Consider the following 23094-nt stretch of genomic DNA (forward strand, 5'->3'; position numbering starts at 1 on the left):
TATTCTCCACTTTCCATTGACAGAGAGAGGTATAGGAGAGAGTGTTCAGATTGGAATCTAGCCCCATGGGTGAGTAACATATAAGGACATGAGGAAATGTAGGGGGTGACATGGGTTCCTGCTGACCTCTGCTCAGCTAATGAATTAACCATAGAATTCCTGTCATTCTCAATGTGACCACACTGGGAGGGTAGGGGATGGTGGTGCAACAGTATTATCCATGGCATCTGGGAGGCATCCATGGGCCACTGCTGAACAGTAATGCATGGCTATTCTCTACATGTCATAGGCATACCGTACAAACCAAAGCCTTAACGTTACAAGGTCATGCCCCATGATGACCCAGAAACACCTTCCTTATCAGGCAGATGTAGGTAGCTATGTAGTGATGCAACCATCCACTCAAAACACCCATTTCAAAAACACACTCTGTAACTCAACAGCCAATTGACTTTGTATGCTCTGAGAAAAATATGCTCAAACGCAACTAAAAAGGCATGCAAACCATAACTCACTCAGTGCACTTCAGTCCAATCTAAACAGCTATGCTGAAACATTAACTCTGTGCTCTCATTGTGCCAGAGCTGCAACCCTTTACTGTTAAGTTCTTTGGATTGAAATCTAGGGGAATCTCCTGAGTGTTGCAATTCAACACTTCTCCTGAATGCATTCAAGGTCCTTATTTCCTAGAGCGCTCAATGGTAGTCTATGAGGATAAATACTTCATGAGCAAGCAAGCTGATCTTTCTGTGCTTTCTGAGGCAAATAAAACAACAAAAGTAGCAAGAATGTACACTCAGCTGAAATAACTTCCCCTTTGTAAATAGCACACCAAGACACTTGTGTCAGTTATTAAAACATTCCATAACCAGCATGCAGGGCTAAACGCAGTGCACTGACCTTTTGGGTCCTCTCACATGCTAACAACTAACTGCCAAGTTAGCCACAGTACTAATCTCTACATTTATTTTCTTTTAATTAATGTTCAAATCAAATCAAATTGTATTTGTCACATGCGCCGAATACAACAGGTGCAGACATTACCGTGAAATGCTTACTTATGAGCCCTTCCCCAGCAATGCAGAGTTAAAAAGTAAAATAAAATGTAAAAAATGAAAGTAAATACTAACACAATAAAATAACAATAACGAGGCTATATACAAGGAGTACCGGTACCGAGTCAATATGCAGGAGTACAGGGTAGTTGAGGTAATTGAGGTAATATGTTCATGTAGGTAGGGGTAAAAGGGACTAGGCAATCAGGAGAGATAATAATCAGAGTAGCAGCAGTGTATGTGAAGAGTGTGAAAGTGTGTCTATGTGTGAGTGTGTGTTTGTGTGTGTGGCGTTAATATGCATGTTTTGTGTGTGTGTGTGTGTGTGTGTGTGTGTGTGTGTGTGTGTGTGTGTGTGTGTGTGTGTGTGTGTGTGTGTGTGTGTGTGTGCGTGTGTGTATTTGTGTGTCAGTGTAGTATGTGTCAGTCCAGTGAGTGTGCATAGAGCCAGTGCAACAATGTCAGTGCAAAAAAAGGGGGTCAATGCAAATAGTCCAGGTAACCATTTGATGAACTGTTCAGCTGTCTTATGTCTTGGGGGTAAAGCTGTTCAGGAGCATTTTGTTGTTTTGAAAATGTTTAGGGCCTTCCTCTGACACCGCCTGGTATAAAGGTCCTGGATGGCAGGGAGCTCGGCCCCAGTGATGTACTGGGCCGTACGCACTACCTTCTGTAACGCCACACTGCCAGGTCTTTTGCCTCCTCCCTATAGGCTGTCTCGTTGTTGTCAGTGATCAGGCCTACCACAGTCGTGTCGTCTGCAAACGTAATGTTGCTTGGAGTCGTGAGCAGTGTTGGAGTCGTGCACAGCCACGCAGTTGTTGATGAACAGGGAGTAAAAGGAGGGGACTAAACACGAACCCCTTTTGTCCAGGTGGGAAAGAGCAGTGTGGCGTGCAATGGAGATTGCGTCATCTGTGATTCTGTTGGAGCGGTATGCAAATTGGAGTGGGTCCAGGGTGACTGGGATGATGGTGTTGATGTGAGCCATGACCAGCCTTTCAAAGCATTTCACTGGTACAGATGTTGTCCACCTTCGCATGCAAGATAGTTTGGTGCTCTCGCTCTCTCTCTCTCTCTCTCTCAAAGCCAGTGTTTTTATTTGTCATGTCAGAAGACATTACAGAGGTCTCTAAACCATTCGCTCAAGCTAACGTGTTTGTTCTGCTCCTAGCTTTAGGTACACATTCCAGACAGCGCTGCTTTTCATACTGAGGACGGTTCCGTGCTTATTGAGTTATGCTGTTCTGTTCGCGCTGTGCACAAGGCTTTTGACAGTGTCAGGACTAGCCTTGTGACTAGCTAGACATCCTCTAGGGGAGTTTATTTATTTTTATTTCACCTTTATTTAACCAGGTAGGCAAGTTGAGAACAAGTTCTCATTTACAATTGCGACCTGGCCAAGATAAAGCAAAGCAGTTCGACAACATACAAAAACACAGAGTTACACATGGAGTAAAACAACATACAATCAATGATGCAGTAGAAAAAAATAAGACTATATACAATGATGTGAGATAATGGAGGTAAAGGCAAAAAAATGCCATGGTGGCAAAGTAAATAAAGTATGGCAAGAAAAAAACACTGGAATGGTAGATTTGTAGTTTGAAGAAAGTTAAAAGTTAAAATATAAATAATATGGTGCAAAGGAGCAAAATAAATAAAATAAATAAATACAGTAGGGGAAAAGGTAGTAGTTTGGGCTCAATTAAAGATGGGCTATGTACAGGTGCAGAGATCTGTGAGCTGCTCTGACAGCTGGTGCTTAAAGCTAGTGAGGGAGATAAGTGTTTCCAGTTTTAGAGATTTTTGTAGTTCGTTCCAATCATTGGCAGCTGAGAACTGGAAGGAGAGACAACCAAAGGAGGAGTTGGCTTTAGGGGTGACCAGAGAGATATACCTGCTGGAGCGCGTGCTACAGGTGGGTGCTGCTATGGTGACCAGTGAGCGGAGATAAGGGGGGACTTTACCTAGCAGGGTCTTGTAGATGACCTGGAGCCAATGTGTTTGGCGACGATGATGAAGTGAAGGCCAGCCAACGAGAGCATACAGGTCGCAGTGGTGGGTTGTATATGGGGCTTTGGTGACAAAACGGATGGCACTGTGATAGACTGCATCCAGCTTGTTGAGTAGGGTATTGGAGGCTATTTTGTAAATGACATCGCCGAAGTCGAGGATTGGTAGGATGGTCAGTTTTACGAGGGTATGTTTGGCAGCATGAGTGAAGGATGCTTTGTTGCGAAATAGGAAGCCAATTCTAGATTTCACTTTGGATTGGAGATGATTGATGTGAGTCTGGAAGGAGAGTTTACAGTCTAACCAGACACCTAGGTATTTGTAGTTGTCCACAAATTCTAAGTTAGAACCGTCCAGAGAAGTTATGCTGGATGGGCGGGCAGGTGCAGGCAGCGATCGGTTGAAGAGCATGCATTTAGTTTTACTTGTGTTTAGGAGCAGTTGGAGACCACGGAAGGAGAGTTGAATGGCATTGAAGCTCGTCTGGAGGGTTGTTAACACAGTGTCCAAAGAAGGGCCAGAAGTATACAGAATGGTGTCGTCTGCGTAGAGGTGGATCAGAGATTCACCAGCAGCAAGAGCGACATCATTTATGTATACAGAGAAAAGAGTTGGCCCAAGAATTGAACCCTGTGGTACCCCCATAGAGACTGCCAGAGGTCCAGACAGTAGGCCCTCCGATTTGACACACTGAACTCTGTCAGAGAAGTAGTTGGTGAACCAGGCGACGCAATCGTTTGAGAAACCAAGGCTACTAAGTCTGCCGATGAGGATGTGGTGATTAACAGAGTCAAAAGCTTTGGCCAGGTCAATGAATACGGCAGCACAGTAATGTTTCTTATCGATGGCGGTTACGATGTCGTTTAGGACCTTGAGCGTGGCTGAGGTGCACCCATGACCAGCTCTGAAACCAGATTGCATAGCGGAGAGGGTGCGGTGGGATTCAAAATAGTTGGTAATCTGTTTGTTGACTTGGCTTTCGAAGACCTTAGAAAGGCAGGGTAGGATGGATATAGGTCTGTAGCAACTTGGGTCAAGAGTGTCACCTCCTTTGAAGAGGGGGATGACAGCAGCTGCTTTCCAATCTATGGGAATCTCAGACGACACGAAAGAGAGGTTGAACAGGCTAGTAATAGGGGTTGCAATAATTTCGGCAGATAATTTTAGAAAGAAAGGGTCCAGATTGTCAAGCCCAGCTGATTTGTAGGGGTCCAGATTTTGCAGCTCTTTCAGAACATCAGCTGAATGGATTTGGGAGAAGGAGAAATGGGGGAGGCTTGGGCGAGTAGCTGTGGGGGGTGCAGTGCTGTTGAATGCAGTAGGGGTAGTTAGGTGGAAAGCATGGCCAGCCGTAGAAAAATGCTTATTGAAATTCTCAATTATAGTGGGCTTATCGGTGGTGACAGAGTTTCCTATCCTCAGTGCAGTGGGCAGTTGGGAGGAGGTGTTCTTATTCTCCATGGACTTTACAATGTCCCAGAACTTTTTAGAGTTGGAGTTGCACGAAGCAAATTTCTGTTTGAAAAAGCTAGCCTTGGCGTTTCTAACTGCCTGTGTGTATTGGTTTCTAACTTCCCTAAAAAGTTGCATATCGCGGGGGCAGTTCGATGCTAATGCAGAACGCCACAAGATATTTTTGTGTTGGTTAAGGGCAGTCAGGTCTGGGGAGAACCAAGGGCTATATCTGTTCCTGGTTCTAAATTTCTTGAAAGGGGCATGCTTATTTAAGATGGAGAGGAAGGCATTTAAAAAAAATAACCAGGCATCCTCTACTGACGGGATGAGGTCAATATCCTTCCAGGATACCAGGGCCAGGTCGATTAGAAAGGCTTGCTCGTTGAAATGTTTCAGGGAGCGTTTGACAGTGATGAGTGGAGGTCGTTTGACCGCTGACCCATTACGGGTGCAGGCAATGAGGCAGTGATCGCTGAGATCTTGGTTGAAAACAGCAGAGGTGTAATTAGAGGGCACATTGGTTAGGATGATATCTATGAGGGTGCCAGTGTTTGCGGCTTTGGGGTTGTACCTGGTGGGTTCATTAATAATTTGTGTGAGATTGAGGGCATCAAGCTTGGATTGTAGAATGGCTGGGGTGTTAAGCATGTCACAGTTTAGGTCGCCTAGTAGCACGAGCTCTGAAGATAGATGGGGGGCAATCAGTTCACATATGGTGTCCAGAGCACAGCTAGGGGCCGAGGGGGGTCTATAGCAGGCGGCAACGGTGAGAGACTTGTTTTTGGAGAGGTGGATTTTTAAAAGTAGAAGTTCAAATTGTTTGGGTACAGACCTGGATAGCAGGACAGAACTCTGCAAGCTATCTCTGCAGTAGATTGCAACACCGCCCCCTTTGGTCGTTCTATCTTGTCTGAAAACGTTGTAGTTAGGGATGAAGATTTCACAGTTTTTGGTGGACTTCCTAAGCCAAGATTCAGACACAGCTAGGACATCCGGGTGTGCATAGTGACAGATGACAATGGCCATCACGTATCTGATGCAACGCTAGAACGACAGTGATACGATTGGTTACACTTGTTACCAGTTCAGAACACTAGGGCGGCGGTTAAAGAAACTATCCCACTCACTCGTATCATTTTCATGATTCATTACAAGCATGAGTAAGTGAATTAGCGCCTCGCTCATGTTTCCTCCTAAATCATAGAACACATTGACTCCAACCCCAAGAGACTGACCAGGCTGGCGGTGCCCAAACAACCTCTCCCTACAAAGGCAGCGGAGGGTAAGCGATCCCTCACTCCACTCCTCCCTCCAGGCTTTAGCTGTGGGGGAGAATGGCCTCCACACCTGCTCATAGCCCTGTCCCACCCCTACACCAGCATCCCAGCCCAGGCTGTAGGAAGGCCCGGGCAGAGTTGAGGCCCACACCCCTCCAGAGGAGCTTCCTGTGGATATCCTCCACAGCACTGAGAGAAACACCTGCAAGCCCTGCCTGGCCCCTGACTGGGAGGAGGAGATCTGAGCTGAGCTGGTCATCCTAGGCTCAAATGTGGCAAACCTAGGTTGGACCAGGCTTGATGTGGCTTTACTAAGGCTGGGCTAGGACAGAGGGGTGCTGAGACGGAGGCGGACAGCTCAGCAACTACACAATGCTATATTGGAGGAGGAGACACTCTTTAAACAAATTTAGGTTTCTTTTAAGTTGACCATATGTTGTCACAGACACAGTTTCAAAATACATTTGGGCTGAATGGGCTCACAAATAAAACATATCAAAGGCTGGGTAGCAGGAAAGTATCAACAAGCCCTTGAGATAGGGGACAGAACCCACTCATACTGTACGGAGGTCTGAAAACCTTTACATGCACTATTTCCTCAAATCTAACAAAATGTCTTCCTGATTCTTAACTTTGAGGCAGACATCCATGCAGATTGGGATGAGAGAGCCCTTTGAGAATACCTGACAGGGAATACAGAGGAGGACTGTCAGCTGTCCAGATATGTGATCAAATTAGAGCACATGTCAAACTCATTCCACAGAGGGCCGAGTGTCTGCGGGTTTTCGTACTTGATTGATGAGGCCACTAATTAGTAAGGAACTCCCCTCACCTGGTTGTCTAGGTCTTTATTGAAAGAAAAACAGCTGACACTAGGCCCTCCATGGAATGAGTTTGGCACCGCTCAATTAGAAGCTGATGCAGAATAGAACAAAATCCCTGTTTGAACTAACTGCTCAGACACCGTTTGCAGAGGGAGGTACTAAAGGTGTCTACTGTGTTTATGCTGTTGAGGACTGGTACTTCCAAATATCCACCCATACACACCTGCATCCATACACACTAACATTGTAGAAATGTTATACATGGCATGCTGCCTTTAACATTATTTATGGAAAGCTAGATACAAGAATAACAACATGCACATCCTACAAAAAAATGTCAGATCCGATTTAAGGACTTGCTGAAACCTCATTTCTTCAGAGAACCAGAGTTGGGTCGGCTCCAGTCTACTAACCCTGTTCAAACAGCAGAGATGCTCATATACCCATAATGCAACAGTTATTCATCCCTTAACAGCCCCAGATTGTTAATTGGCTTAGGTCTATGTTTACCCTGTTGTAACCACAAATAAATGACTGGTTCACAAAGGTATTCTCATTAAACACATTCCTAACGGTGGTTTAACCTCAGGCAGAGGGGCCCCTAGCAATAACACTACAGGCATGACACAGGACCACAGACCTCCACACTTGAGTTAACTATGATGAACGATGAATCACCTAGTCACTGCACGGCCATTAATAGGTTTACGATAAATTATAATTAAATTCATTCATTCTTGAACTGGAATTTCAATTCACTCCCTGGTAATTGCCTTCTGTACCCAGGACTCTCTGATGTAGTTAGAACTGTAGTGAGTAAAAAATCAACACTAGAGTGGTGGACTACAGATGTTGGATCTTAATTTGATCAACCTGTTGCAGGAGTACTTTCCTGTAATGCAGAAAATATAAAACTTGTAGTGCATGGGTGTCAAACTCATTCCACGGAGGGCCGAGTGTCTGCGGGTTTTTGTTTTTTCCTTTCAAATAAAGGTCCTACATTATCTGTAGTCATACAACGAAATTAGCCAGATTAGACGTATGTCAGAAAAAACTTGGTATGTAGACTTCACAATCATTGGTTACTGAGAAGCTGCACCCCAAATGGCTTTACTAATCTGTAACAGTAGTGTTCAGATGTTTCAATAGGCTCAGGCACAGGCTTACTCAAAAGGGCATTCTCATGTAGGGCCCCAGAGACAAAGGCCATAGAAAAGCATTACGTACTGACAACAAACTAAATATAGCACAGCCATTTTGTTGCCAAAAATATTGGGAATCCATTGTGCTGAGGCCTTTGAATTGTAAAGGTTTCATAAACACTGGGGATTGAACAATGACCATATTGTTGGCCCTGTGATTACTTCTACAGAAATACTGACTGAAACAGCACAGATATAAGGTGGAGTGTTGGCAGCTGTGCTACAGTATTCAAACAATTTCCAGTCACTTACAGCCTGTACTTCTAAAGGAAATTACATAACATGTGGTTTCTGGGATTTAGCGCAGTCATTACTTTATGTTTCAACAAGGCAAAGAGAAACGTGATGAATTAACTACAGGAAAAACAGTAACACACCCCTACCTACATGTACAAATTACCTCAACTAACCTGTACCCCACACATTGACTCGGTACCGGTACCCCTGTATATACCCTCATTATTGTTATTTTGTTGTATAACTTTTTATACATTTTTTACTTTAGTCTACTTGGTAAATATTTTCTTAACTCTTCTTGAACTGCACTGTTGGTTAAGGGCTTGTAGGTAAGCATTTCACAGTAAGGTCTTCACTTGTTTTATTCGCGCAAGTGACAAATAAAGTTTGATTTGATTTGAATAACAATAACGAGGCTATATACAAGGGGTGTCGATACCAAGTCGATGTGCAGGGGTATGAGGTAGTTGAGGTAATTGAGGTAATATGTACATGTAGGTAGGGCTAAAGTGACTATGCATAGATAATAATCAGAGAGTAGCAGCAGCATGTGTGAAGAGTGTGAAGGAATTTGAATGTGTGTTTTATGTGTGTTTTATGTGTGTGTGTGCGTGTGCGTGTGTGTGTGTGTGTGTGTGTGTGTGTTGGAGTGTCAGTGTAGTATGTGTGGGTGTGTGGTTAGAGTCCAGTACGGCTGTCCCCAACAACAACAAAAATATTGGTCGACAGAGAGTCGTCTGTTCTTTCGACCAATCGAGTGGTCTACATTTTTAAACGTTTATTTTTCCATATATAGACACACCCTATGTTTGATGTAGGCTACTGAGCTTATCTGATGATTTAAGTACTGTGACTAAAAATGAAGACACAAAAGACTAAAGAGGGAGCCAGAGATCAATATAGCCTAACCGGAAGAAAAAACAGTTCCCAACTCTACTCCTCTTGCTGCCCATTGCTGCTGCCTTCACAGGTTCTGTCATTACTCTCCTGAAGTTGCTGGTAATAGGCTACACCAGCGGTTAGAAATCTTTTCCATTTGGAGTGCCAAGTTATCCTACTATTTCTATTTCCAGTTATGATTTTCAAATGTACAATTTTATTTCTAATAGTCTTCATACCTCAAAATCAACGTGGTTAATCAAAATTCTAAATGAAAATACTTTGTAACTTCTATTGCCTTCTATTCTATAAATCACATTGGCTATGCATGGCCTGTCTGCAAGGAACTTGAAACATTGTATCAGCTATTAACTTGGGTCAGGTTGGAAGCTCTGGCTAGCAAACTTGCAACATTGTATAAAATATTCTGGGTCCTCAGTTTCCCACACCAGTGAGCTCAGGACAGACAGACAGTGTCACAGGTGTTGAAGCCGTGTTGAATGGACCAAACTGCAGACGGAATGTGGATACTCATCTTTTTAATATATACGAGCAAAGCGTCCACAGGAAAAAAAACAATAACAACAGGCTAACATGCTACGTACAAACAAAAGACTAACCGTGTTAGCTCAACCACCCACAAACCCAAGTGACAAACATACTCCTAAATATATGACTCCCAATCAGGAACAACGATCCCCAGCTGTTCCTGATCAGGAGTCACAAGACTCACACAGAAACAGACATACCAGACAACACATACAGACTTCTTCTGCCACGTCCTGACCAAAATACTACACCACTACTCCCTCTGCTGGTCAGGACGTGACACACAGCTGTGGGCTATTTTGTGCAAGGGATAAGAAGTAATCAGGTAGGCCTATTCTATGGCATTTTCACCGGATCAGAGCATGGCATTTTCTTCATGCTGAGTGGGAATCGAAAGGAAAAGAGCTGGAAAGATTTTTCAAATAGGCTATGTTGAGGAATTATTGGCATTCTCAATGGATGAAAAAACAGACTTTGTTTAATTGCTGTTTGAGGCAAAGAAAAAATTACTTTGAGAAGCTCCACAGTGATATTAAGTTAAGACAATCAGAAATACTATCAGATCCCCAAATGGGCACATTTATAGGCCTAAATTAGCATGCAGACCAGGTAGCCTAGTCCTACTTCTATATGCATAATCAGTTGCGTGTCCTTACCAAAATTGACAGGAGTGCTCTAAACAAAAGACAATGAATAAATTGCCGACTTTTAAATGGAATTAAATAATTCAAAACTTGTTCCTCACAAGTGTAGCCTAAGTTGTGTGGTCTGCAAACAACGTGTCCACTCAGACAATGAGAACTGTAAAAGACTGTAACAATATATTGAATGAATTAAAAGAAATTACCATAACCAATCAAACATTGTAGATTAGAAATTATGTAAATGAATGGTAAATGTACTACTGGTGATACTGGTGTGCCATCCCAGCGGCCTCCACATGTCTCGTGTGCCATCATTTTTTATATACACTACCGTTCAAAAGTTTGGAGTCACTTAGAAATGTCCTTGTTTTTGAAAGAAAAGCTACTTTTTTGTCCATTAAAATAACATGAAATTGATGAGAAATACAGTGATGACATTGTTCATGTTGTAAATGACTATTGTAGTTGGAAACAACTGATTTTTAATGGACTATTTACATAGGCGTACAGAGGCCCATTATCAGCAACCATCACTTCTGTGTTCCAATGGCATGTTGTTAGCTAGTCCAAGTGTATCATTTTAAAAGGTTAATTGATCATTAGAAAACCCTTTTGCAATTATGTTAGCACAGCTGAAAACTGAGTTTCATAAGAAAGTACTTTGTTTTTGGCCATTTTCAGCCTGTAATCGAACCCACAAATGCTGATGCTCCAGATACTCAACTAGTCTAAAGAAGGCCAGTTGTATTGCTTCTTTAATTAGCACAACAGTTTTCAGCTGTGCTAACACTTTATTTCTGATCAATTTTATGTTATTTCAATGGACAAAAAAGTTGCTTTTCTTTCTAAAACAAGGACCTTTCTAAGTGGCCCCAAACTTTTGAACAGTAGTGTATATTTGCCACTCCTCAACTAAAAGAATCTTGGTCGACCAACAGCCTATTGACCAAACAATCCACCAGTCAACTAAATGAGGTCAGCCCTAGAGTCCAGTGAGTGTATATTGAGCACGTGCAAGAGAGTCAGTGCAAAAATAAATAATAAATAAGAATAAAATAAGGGGGTCAATGTAAATAGTCCTGGTAGCCATTTGATTAACTGTTCAGCAGTCTTATGGATTGGGGGTAGAAGCTGTTCAGAAGCCTTTTGGTCCCAGACTTGGCTCTCCGGTACCGCTTGCCGTGTGGTAGCAGAGAGAACAGTCTATGACTTGGGTGGCTGGATTCATAGACAGTTTTTAGGGCTTCAGAAGTGAGTGCCACGGGTCAGGAGTATAGCACGGTGTTGCGATTTAAACCCATAAGCCCAAGCCTAGTGGAAGAAAATGATCTCTTCCATTACACTTTGGTACAAATTCTGTTTACCTGACTCAAGTAGTGACCACATGGCAGGGTCATTACATCAGAGTTGTGTCTCTCTACTGTGACATCATAATGATATTACTGGTGATAAAACATCCTTCAAAAGACCAAAAGACCCAGTCTCAGGTATCTGTGATGGAGGAGGATGTGTGAAAGGATTGCTGTCACCTATGAAGGAGGTGTCACACTCGTCTCGTGTGTGTGTGTGTGTTCCAGCTGCAGGCAGAGGAAAGACGTCAAAGATGAGAGCACTGATAGACATTTGCATCCAGTGTAATAAATCGGGTTAAATTGCCTGGCTGGAGTCCCAGGTCTCCCACCCAGAGTCAAAGGCTAGGACACTCATCTCCGTTTCTCACACACACACGGGCCCCCATGCACACACACACAAGCACACACCTCTGTCTCTGTCCTCAGTGTTAGGCCCGTTCACACTCCATTCATCTACTGAACCAGTCCAGACCAAATGAACACGTTGATCTTCAAATGGCCCACGATTCACATGGGAAAAGACCACAACACATGAACTCTATTGATCACTCAGATCAGATGGCACACACACATCTGTACAATCAAGATGACCATGTCACCCTGGCCCTGAACAAGAGACAAAGGTGATTATGTTGATCAGTGTAACCTTTTCCATATCTTAATTGCTAGATTTGCCTTTGGGAAGATGTGGATTGGTATAGGCCTATGTGGATTGAGGACTGACAAGATTGCATTTTGGCATACAACATTGAAAGCCTCCCTGGGGATGCCTCCCTGGGGACCCATAGGCCCTGGCTACAACTCCAATTGCTGGATATCAAAGTGATATTGATGTCAAACCAGTGCCAATTGTGTTCAAGGTGGTTGAAGGTGTGCACTGATGAGGGACTAACAAGCAAAACATAAAGGTTGGGGGAAAATGACGAGGAGAACAAAATGTAGCAACACATTGACACAACATCACATTTCAGGACTGACAATATTTCAATCAATGCAATTTGCAACACTTTTTCCATTATAACCTTTCCAAAGTAACATTCCATCACAGCAACAAAACACAACAACAAGTGTTTTGGCATGGGGCCCTCATAGAACACACTGGAGCTCAACTCTTCCGAAAACAACATCAACAGTTACAATGTAACAACACAACAATGAACTTTAATCAACGAATTGTAATGGAGGCTACTTGTTAGCACTGCCTGAAACAACAGACAAGCACAATTCCATCTTCACAGCTCAAGTGCACCAGACTTGGAAGATAGCACACAAACAGGTCATGTTTAAACTTAATAGCAACATACCACTTTCACTGGATTCCAGGTTGCTTTGAAATCTGATCACCTCAAAAACAGAAAAGCTCCCCGGGAACAGGTTGAAGAAGGGAAATGACCCGAATTCCAAACCCATATGTTGGGCACCGAGGATGGAATGTAAACTTTGCGCTTGGCGCTTTGAGAAATAGACCAGCTTCCCTTGCGTTGTTGTTTTGGGATGTGATTTACATGTTAACAAGTATCAATACACAACCACTAAATGAGCATCGTGGGTCCCCCTAGGAGGGACACAGTTAAAATCTTTTCTCAGTTGGTTGTTACCTTCCTGTCTGCCCTCCCCCAAACCGGCCCACAAACTTACCAGCATCCCCATCACGTCTGTCCAGAGTTGGGAGAAACTGTCAGAGACTGCGCCGTCCGCCTCGGGTTCAAGTACTGAGAAACTGTCACACACTGCTATGTTCGCGTCGGGTTCTACCGAGGCGGCTGCCTGGTCGCCTTGGCCCTCCATAATGTATATGGGTATGAAGTATTGCCGTTGGCGCAATGTTTTAATCCGTGACCATACGCAATTGTCTGACTACTGACGGACACCTCTTCTTGAGAAAGTTGTCCCCGTCTCAGCCTTAAAATCATTCAGCATTCCTTGGCACAAAAGATACTGCGGGAGTGAACACTCTCCAAAGGCTTTCAGACATGCTTGGGAAGTGCAACAAGTGCACTAAAACTCAGAGGCAAGTTGAATATGTTCCCTTTATGCGAATAGAATACATTCAGCACATATTGAAATAACACGCATAAATCGCAGTAAACACAATTGAAGCTGAAGTTACAGTGCAGGGTTTTCATCTGAAAAGTTAATTGGTTGAGCTCTCCGCAGCTCGCTGCCCGTGCGCTTCTGGCATAAACCACAATTTACAGCGGGGGACATTTGGCACGAAGAGAGACACCTAATTCGACACTATTTATCTGTATTAGAAAAGAACAAAGGCAAATCAATACGAATAAAATTTCAGTCGCGAACTTTGAGAAATACTCCCATTAACAACAAAGAAGGAGAAAACGCCCGAAGCGCCGTCCTTGTCTGTAATTATCCACGCTCCCCCCTCTAACAGCAATGAGCTCCCCTCTCTAGTTCACTCCTCCCAGCAAAAACATTAACACAACAAAAAGCCCTCTTGTCTGGTTGGTGTCAGTCATCTCTGCACTAACCAAAGGATTCTTACACCAATATAGTCTAATAGTCTGTTTCTTAAACTTTGGTAAATGTTGTGGAAAGTTGCCAGACAGACAATTAACTCTTTATTAGGCTACTACGCTCGTATCCTGTTGCTTTTCCACCAATACTTTCTCCACAGGGTTGAATAGGTTTAGGAGAACAAAGCGATTCTCCACACAATTGTATCAAAAACAACAGCGCATGGGAAAAATATTTCTGGGAGGGGTGACGTGTACCGTGACCTATTCGTAATAGTGATAAACCGCAGGAATAGTCTCCAATTAACAAACAAAGACAAAAGCTTGTCAAATAGAATAGACTACACATTGTGTATAATTTATGGGGTCCCACTGCACCATAGCAATAACAGTGGAAAAAACTACAAACCTGTCCACTACATTATAATATCTGTGTAACTACATGCCATTATAAAACACTTGTACACTGTTTTATTTAGGGTAGTGGAATTATGAAAATAAAATACAATTGATCTGTATAACGATTATTTAGTTATCAATATGGGTAAAAACTATAGAGTTAGACTTCATAGAGTTACAAATGAATCCAAATTATGTTGCATACAATTATAAATTCTACAAAAAAGAATGTAGCAGCTGGCAGACATCTCTGGATTCTACATAGTGTTGAATGGATGATTAGGTGTTTGTTTTGCTCTACCAGGCAACTACTGTAATGAAGAAGTCTTGACTTTGTCTCAGTATGTCTCTGTGCTGCCAGAAGCACATTCTCAGAGAGAGCAGCATGTCTGCTGAACAGCAACAGCTGCCTGCAGTCTCGTGACAGATTTCAGAACAGCCCGAGAGAGTGAGAGAGAGAAAGAGAGAGAGAGAAAGACAGCGATAGCAGTGAAGCTAATTGAAAATTGACTTGAAATTGAAAAAGAGCGAAAGAAGAAAGAGAGAGGGTGAGGGAGTAAGGAGACGCTACAATCTAAAACCGTGATACACTGTGCCTTTCCTGCCTTGTGTAATACACTGACACAACCACCCGAGGCTGTAAGAGAGAGAGGACCAGTCATGACTTCTCCATTATGTGGAATGGACAATGACAACCTACCTGCAACATTCCAAAGCTAGGAAGAGCCCCTGGGCTAAGTAACTCCCAACTCTATGTAGTAAAATGTGATCAGAGGCTCATTGAGGATTACGGGGGGGGGTGTATTATTCCTGTAGGTGGTGGTCATTCCTCCATTCCTCAATTCCCTCGTTCTCTCCATCATACACATAAATCAGCCTAATCCGCACAGACCACAGAGGCTAGGCTGTGGAGGGAGAATGTCTTTCACAAGCCTGGGACAAGCAGCAGCTGCTCAACAGTATCCTGCTTGCAGTGTAAACACATAAAACAAGGGAAGCACAACCCCAGCTTTGTTCCCTTCCACCCAGGGGATCATTCACCACTGACCCAGCCCCTAAACCCCGGGCTAGGCCCTGGCCCTGGGCTAACCTGCCTGGCTAAAGCTGTGGAATGGTGGAACTGGGAGGGATTGGGATGGTGTGTGTTTGTGCGCATGTGCCAACCCATTATTTTCCTAAAACATCAGGTTGTGTTGGAGGAACCATGATGATATCTCTAGACGCACCACCACCACCCTTCCCCTGCTGAGGTGTTGTGTCACTAATGCCAACCCCCCTCACTTCCCTGTTCCACCCTACCCTTCCCCCACTACAGGACAGGACACCCCTCACTGTGCCCCACCTGTAATGTCCCAAAAAGTGGGGTCAGCATGCTAATGAGGATAGGAGGCACAGCTTGTTGACTCAGAGCACACTTATTATATACAGCCTCTGCTAATACGCAACAGTGTGTGTATCTTGCTGTGTGTGTGTGTGTGTGTGTGTGTGTGTGTGTGTGTGTGTGTGTGTGTGTGTGTGAGGACCCTGTGGTGTAATCTTGTTCCTTTTCCATCACCTCCAGATAATAGGTGTCATGTTGCCAGACAAAACAATTGTCCTTTACTGAGACAGTCAATAGTGTACTTACTGCTTCCTTTACCAGAACCCTCAAACTCAACTCTTGACCTTGAAGCCAGTTCCACTGCGTTTTTTCATTGTTCCCCTCTAAGCAGGGACTGATTTAGGGTGGGTCCAATTCATTATCAGGTAGAACAGAAAACCAGAAGGCTCCGGACGTCGTAGGGTAAGAGTTGAATACCCCTGTTATAGAGTATCCAAGATTGAATCTACTCTACCATAGAATAGCCAGGAGCCAAAACAACATACCCTGTCGTCAGCAGTACAAGAATGTGTGCAAACAGAAACATGTGTATCACATAAACACAGAACAACATACAGCTGATAGTAATTGAAAACTCCTATACATTTGGGAGGAGAGAGATAAATACAATATTTCATGGCCATTAAATATATAGAGAGCATTTTGTGAAAAGTAATGATGTAATGACTATCAATCACTCCAAGAATGTAAAAGTTGAGTATACCCCAGAAACCTACAGTTGAAGTCGGAAGTTTACATACACCTTAGCCAAATACATTTAAACTCAGTTTTTCACAATTCCTGACATTTAATCCTAGTAAAGATGCCCTGTCTTAGGTCAGTTAGGATCACCACTTTATTTTAAGAATGTGAAATGGCAGAATTATAGTAGAGAGAATGATTTATTTCAGCTTTAATTTCTTTCATCACATTCCCAGTGGGTCAGAAGTTTACATACACTCAATGAGTATTTGGTAGCATTGCCTTTAAATTGTATAACTTGGGTCAAACGTTTCGGGTAGCCTTCCACAAGATTCCCACAATAAGTTGGGTGAATTTTGGCCCATTCCTCCTGACAGAGCTGGTGTAACTGAGGCAGGTTTGTAGTCCTCCTTGCTCGCACACAGTTTTTCAGTTCTGCCCACACATTTTCTATGGGATTGAGGTCAGGGCTTTGTGATGGCCACTCCAATACCTTGACTTTGTTGTCCTTAAGCCATTTTGCCACAACTTTGGAAGTATGCTTGGGGTCATTGTCCATTTGGAAGACCCATTTGCGACCAAGCAAACCGTAGTCTGGCTTTTTTATGGCGGTTTTGGAGCAGTGGCTTCTTCCTTGCTGAGCGGCCTTTCAGGTTATGTCGATATAGAACTCATTTTACTGTGGATATAGATACTTTTGTACCTGTTTCCTCCAGCATCTTCACAAGGTCCTTTGCTGTTGTTCTGGGATTGATTTGCAATTTTCGCACCAAAGTGCATTCATCACTATGAGACAGAACACGTCTCCTTCCTGAGCGGTATGATGGCTGCGTGGTCCCATGGTATTTATACTTGCATACTATTGTTTGTACAGATGAATGTGGTACCTTCAGGCGTTTGGAAATTGCTCCCAAGGATGAACCAGACTTGTGGAGCTCTACAATTTGTTTTCTGAGGTCTTGGCTGATTTCTTTTGATTTTCTCATGATGTCAAGCAAAGAGGCACTGAGTGTGAAGGTAGGCCTTGAAATACATCCACAGGTACACCTCCAATTGACTCAAATGATGTCAATTAGCCTATCAGAAGCTTCTAAAGCCATGACATCATTTTCTGGAATTTTCCAAGCTGTTTAAAGGCACAGTCAACTTAGTGTATGTAAACTTCTGACCCACTGGAATTGTGATACGGTGAGTTATAAGTGAAATAATCTGTCTGTAAACTATTATTGGAAAAATTACTTGTCACATCCTGACCAGTATAAGGGGTTATTTGTCATTGTAGTTTGGTCAGGGCGTGGCAGGGGTGTGTTTGTTTTGTATTGTCGGGGTTTTTGGGTATTGTTCTATGTTTTGTATTTCTATGGTTTTTCTATGTTGTATATTTATTTGTGTTGGCCGGGTATGGCTCTCAATCAGGAACAGCTGTACATCGTTGTTGCTGATTGGGAGTCATACTTAGGTAGCCCTTTTTCACCTGTCGCTTGTGGGAAGTTGTTTTTGCATTGCTGTGTGTGTGTGTGTGTGTGTGTGTGTGTGTGTGTGTGTGTGTGTGTTTGTGTGTGTGTGTGTGTGTGTGTGTGTGTGTGGTGTGTGTGTGTGTGTGTGTGCGTGCGTGCGTGCGTGCGTGCGTGCGTGCGTGCGTGTGTGGCCTGCAAGACTGTTTGTCGTTCATTCGTTTTCTTGTTTTTGTTACGTGTCTCTAATAAAAGTAAATATGAGCACTCAACCCGCTGCACCTTGGTCTACTACGTACGACACCCGTTACATTACTTGTGTCATGCACATAGTATATGTCCTAACCGACTGCCAAAACTATAATTTGTTAACAAGAATTTTGTGGAGTGGTTGAAAAACGAGTTTTAATGACTCCAACTTAAGTGTATGTAAACTTCCGACTTCAACTGTATATAACTCAAGACAAGCTTCATATGCGAGTCCAGCATGCTAGTTTGTCTATGCCGGCCCTGTCTGCTCTCTTTCTCTCTTTGTGCTCTCTCTCTGTTCCCTCTTTTTCCCTCTGTCTCTCTCTCTCTCTCCTTCTCTCTCTGCACCTGTGGTATTAATGGCTGGTAGTGTTCTGTGTTGTGAGTGGGTACACACAGCCGTCCTATCCTGAGCTGCATTGATATTCCACTGATCAGATAGGTCAGTCTCCGCTCTCACTGAGGGTGCCCAGTACTCTCCAGGCCAGATTGGCTGGGCTTGGAAACAATCACTCAAACAAACACACACATTACTCACAGCCATTAAAAGACAGGCCTAGCTCTTAATCTGTTAAAATTACATCAAGCTTCACTCCGTTGATCTACGTGTGTGCGTGCATGCGGGATTTTTGGAATAGCAGACACCTTTTGGTAACATGATATCCTTGCCGGTCCCACTCCCATTCACAGGGGAGAGAAACCAACGTTTTTTTATATTTGTCTTTTCATTTTGTGAAAGCAAGGAAGAGTAGCCTTACCTTGCTAGTACTAGTCAGCCAGTAGCTAGCTGGCAGCCTGGCTAAAAACATAGCAAGCTAGTTAGCCTTTTCAGCTTCCCAGATCTCCATGTGAAATAATCAGATTTATAATAAAACAAATATGCCCTGGCAAATATTGTTATACTTGCAGGTGTAACCTAAAACAATTCAGTTTGATATGCTGCTTGTGTATTCATTGCCATATCAGCTAAAAAATAGAATGTCATAATTTGTAGTCATGAAGAAAAAAATCACATGGCTATCTATTTTAGCCCAGAGTAACCTATCTCTTCCTAACAAAATACATTTTGGGGGGATTCTATAAGGCTACCTTGTCTTACCATAGCTTAGTCTATGGAGTAACCTACCTAACAAGTTTTGCAATGCCCATTGCATGCATTGTAAGGTAGCTTGCTAGCAGTGTGACAGTTTCCCAAAGTTTGGCGTTGGCTTTGATCCTGATTTGAACCTATTTAGCTAGCTAGCTATGTTTTGTAGAACAATGTAGCTGTGATATATTATCAACATTGAGTTGTGGTATAGTCTTATTGGGGTAACATTGGCTACCTATCTAGCCAGTTTGGTAGTAAATGTGAGCAATATGTTAGCTAGCTACGTTAGCTATGTTTTTTGTAAGAAAGTATGATATATTGACCTGCATTAACTGGTCATACGCGTTAGCTAACGTTACATTTTTACATTGGCTAATGTTACCTAACTAAAATTAACTGGCTATCATAGCAGCCAAGGACGTTCGCTAGCTTATTTATGCATATTTGTTTGTGCTCTGATTACAAGCGTCTAGGTCAGCAGTTTACACACGACTTCAGCCTTATATTATTTCCCTAATTTTGATGCACATACCACCCTCCACCAATTGCAATCACACACACAAACCTATGCACATGTACTCACACACAAACGCACACTCACAAGGACACATTGAAAATACAAAATATACAATAAAAAATACATTTAGAATCAAGGCAGGAAATAGCAATAGTAGGCTAGGTGCTAAAAGGACTTCCCAGAGGGAGGACTATAAGAAAGTCTGAAGTAATGTGTTTTAAGGCCCGTTCTGATTAATGGAGCAGCTCTCAGATGGTCAGGGAGAGAATTCCATAGGTGAGGGGCAAGGGAGCAGAAAGCCTCCTCCCCCATAGTATGGAGACGTCTCTTGGGGACTTAAAGTAGTCATGAGTTGCTGGAGCGGAGAGTGCGAGGTGGCTCTTTGATAGAAATTAGGTCGCTGAAGGAAGGACTGAACCCAATCAAGGCTTTCAACATTGATACATGATATTTTTAAAGTCAATCCTATAGTTGACCGGTAGCCAGTGGAGTTCAGGGGTGATGTGGGTAGCTGACTTCTTGGTCCTGGTCCGGACTCGGGCAGCACTATTCTGGAGAAGTTGTAGCCTCTGAAGTGATTTAGTTGCCATAGCCAATCCGGAAGAAGATGAAAGCGTGGACGAGTTTCTCTGCATCTTGCTGGGAGAGCGATGGTTTGAGCTGGACAATATTTCTCAACTGCAAAAATGATGTTTTGCAGATATGTTTTATATTTGCCATCAAAGGACAGAGAAGGATCAAACTTGACTCCCAGGTTGGAGATGACAGAGGACAGATGGACGGTATGACCGTCAATTGTAAGGCAGATGTTTCCAGCACTGGTGACCTGCTTGGATGTCCCAATAAGCATAACTTCAGTCTTGCTGCTTTTCAGCTGGAAGAAGTTCTCTTTCATCCATGCCCTTATGTCATCTAGGCAGCTGCCAAGTTTTGCTAGGGTTGAGATGATGTCCGGTTTGGTGTTAATACTTGGGTATCATTAGCGTTGATGTTATAGTCTCTGAGGATTTGAACATGAATAATGAGGATTTAACATTAATAAGTTATTACGTTATCATGAATAACATGACTAAGTTATTACGTTATCATGAATAACATGAATACGTTATTACGTTATCATGAATAACATGAATACTGTAATGGGTGCGTGCTGGTGGCAGGGAAGTCAGGCGCAGGAGAACGAACTTGGTATAAACGGAGTCGTTTAATAAGTGCTCACAAAACTCCGAAAACCAAAATATACAAAATAATAAAAGTGGGTACAAAACCTGTTGCGCACCAGAACATAACTTGCACATCACATACAAACAATCACCGACAAGGACATGAGGGGAAACAGAGGGTTAAATAGACAACATGTAATTGATGGGATTGGAACCAGGTGTGAAGGAAGACAAGACAAAACCAATGGAAAATGAAAAATGGATCAGCGATGGCTAGAAGGTCGGTGACGTCAACCGCCAAACACCGCCCGAACAAGGAGAGGGACGGTCTTCGGCGGAAGTCGTGACAAATACATTATTACTTTATTGTGAATAACATGAATAAGTTATTACGTTATCATGAATAACATGCATACGTTATTACGTTATCATGAATAACATTACTACGTTATTACGTTATTGTGAATAACATGAATAAGTTATTACGTTATCAGGTGAGCAACAACTTTTTTTAATGAATAACGTAATAAATTCAAACGATCATGTAATAACATTCAAAGATCAATGTTTTTATGTATTATTTCCCTCACTTTAATGCACATACCACCCTCCACACACACAAACCTATGCACATGTACTCATACACAAAAACAGACTCACAAGCACACATTGAAATGTACACATATGCACAGTCATATTACTGCTGTTAGGTTTATGGACGTTTGAGGGTCAATCAGTCACATACTGTATGCAAGCACGCACGCATGCACATAAGCACTCATTTCATGCACACACACACACACACATACAGACACACACTGCATCACATTGAGGGAAGTAATACTCACCGTTCAGCATTTTATTATGTTATCTGGCAAGTTCTTACATTAACCGGTTATATTACATTAAACATCTAAAAGAGTCTGGGCAGGGGTGATGTGTATGTTGTCATTTGTATGTGTGTTTTGTATTGGTTAAAACATTTTAAAAAAATAATCGTATTGATTTCTAATAGGAAAAAAGTAGTCCAATAGGATTCTGATACAGGTGACACAAAATCCTACAGGACTGCAAGAATATTACTACTTTTTTTTATTTCCAACAGGAACAAAGTTCTCCAATAGGATTCTGATAGAGGTGACACAAAATGTGAGAATCCTATAGGATTCTATTGGAGAAATCACTCATCGATTAGGATAATTTGACTAGGGCCACTTGAAACAAAATGCAACTATCCAAAATGTAGCAGGCTGTCTTCTACAAGTTGTCCTCTAACCAGTGATTCCATGTGTTTTTTTTGTAAGGTTAGTTTGAACAGGACGTGCAACCCGACTACTTATCCCGTGCGAATCATCATCCCTGTGTTTTGAGGGATATAACAGAGTTTAACAGGCGTTGCACCCAGTTTGGGTAAGAACAAATTGATGCTTCAAACAAAGTGCTATGGACCTAGCCTACAGATGAATGATCTGTTTTGTCACATATCAACGTTCCTAGTGCCATACTTCTCTTTCAATAGATAAAGTGGATGATTTTGTGCCAATGAATTGATAAATTGCCAAATACATCAGGTAATTAAATGTCTACATACAGTAGGTTACAGTTCATGGTTCTTACTGATATGCATTATTATTTTGACTTTCTCCGAACTGAAGGCCGTTAGGCCAATATTAGGCTATCCCTAGACATGTGAAATATCTTCACGCCTAGAAGAGCCTCCAGGCTTCCGTCATAACGGGCAATTTTGCATGAGGGAAAATAATATATAGAGGGGCAGTTTGGTAAAACTAATCCCGTCTGAATCATCCACTGGAAAAACGGACCTCCCGCGTTAACATGATACAACCTCATTTCCCCCTAACCAATATGAGTGATTAATTGCCACTTGTAAAAACAACATGGTTTTTGGTGCGCATGCAGTTTATAAGGTGCTCCTTAAAAAAAGGATATACTGTATATATGAATACTATTATGGCATATGTATGGTAGGTAGTACATTTTATGTTTTCAATATATCAGACTGTTTATCGATTATTGATTTGGACACTTCTAAACAGTGTTTTGACATTGGGCTATTTATCATTATTATTATTTATTGTCAACAGGAAGCAGCAACAGCATCATTTTCAACGTACAGTATATTTTAGGAATATAAATGGAACTTTCAACATGAATATCCAATAGAACTCAACTTAA

The 23094-nt window shown here is 42.4% G+C and overlaps 1 protein-coding gene across 5 annotated transcripts in view; it reads right to left on the minus strand.

The window, feature by feature from the left end:
• The window catches only part of LOC115177877 (SAM and SH3 domain-containing protein 1), a 331417-nt gene that overhangs the window by 88389 nt on the left and 219934 nt on the right, over window positions 1–23094 (minus strand). The window contains exon 1 of one of the 5 annotated variants that reach the window (XM_029739037.1): window positions 13129–13886. The exons of 3 other annotated variants lie outside the window; for them this stretch is intronic. In XM_029739037.1, the coding sequence (XP_029594897.1) occupies window positions 13129–13278 (150 nt within the window). In that variant the 5' untranslated portion in view covers window positions 13279–13886. Of the gene's footprint in view, window positions 1–12794; window positions 12987–13128; window positions 13887–23094 lie in introns of those variants that run through there. One more of the 5 variants, XM_029739179.1, reaches the window with a different exon arrangement.

Source organism: Salmo trutta, chromosome 1 (genome assembly GCF_901001165.1).
Source record: "Salmo trutta chromosome 1, fSalTru1.1, whole genome shotgun sequence".
Lineage (NCBI taxonomy): Eukaryota > Metazoa > Chordata > Actinopteri > Salmoniformes > Salmonidae > Salmo > Salmo trutta.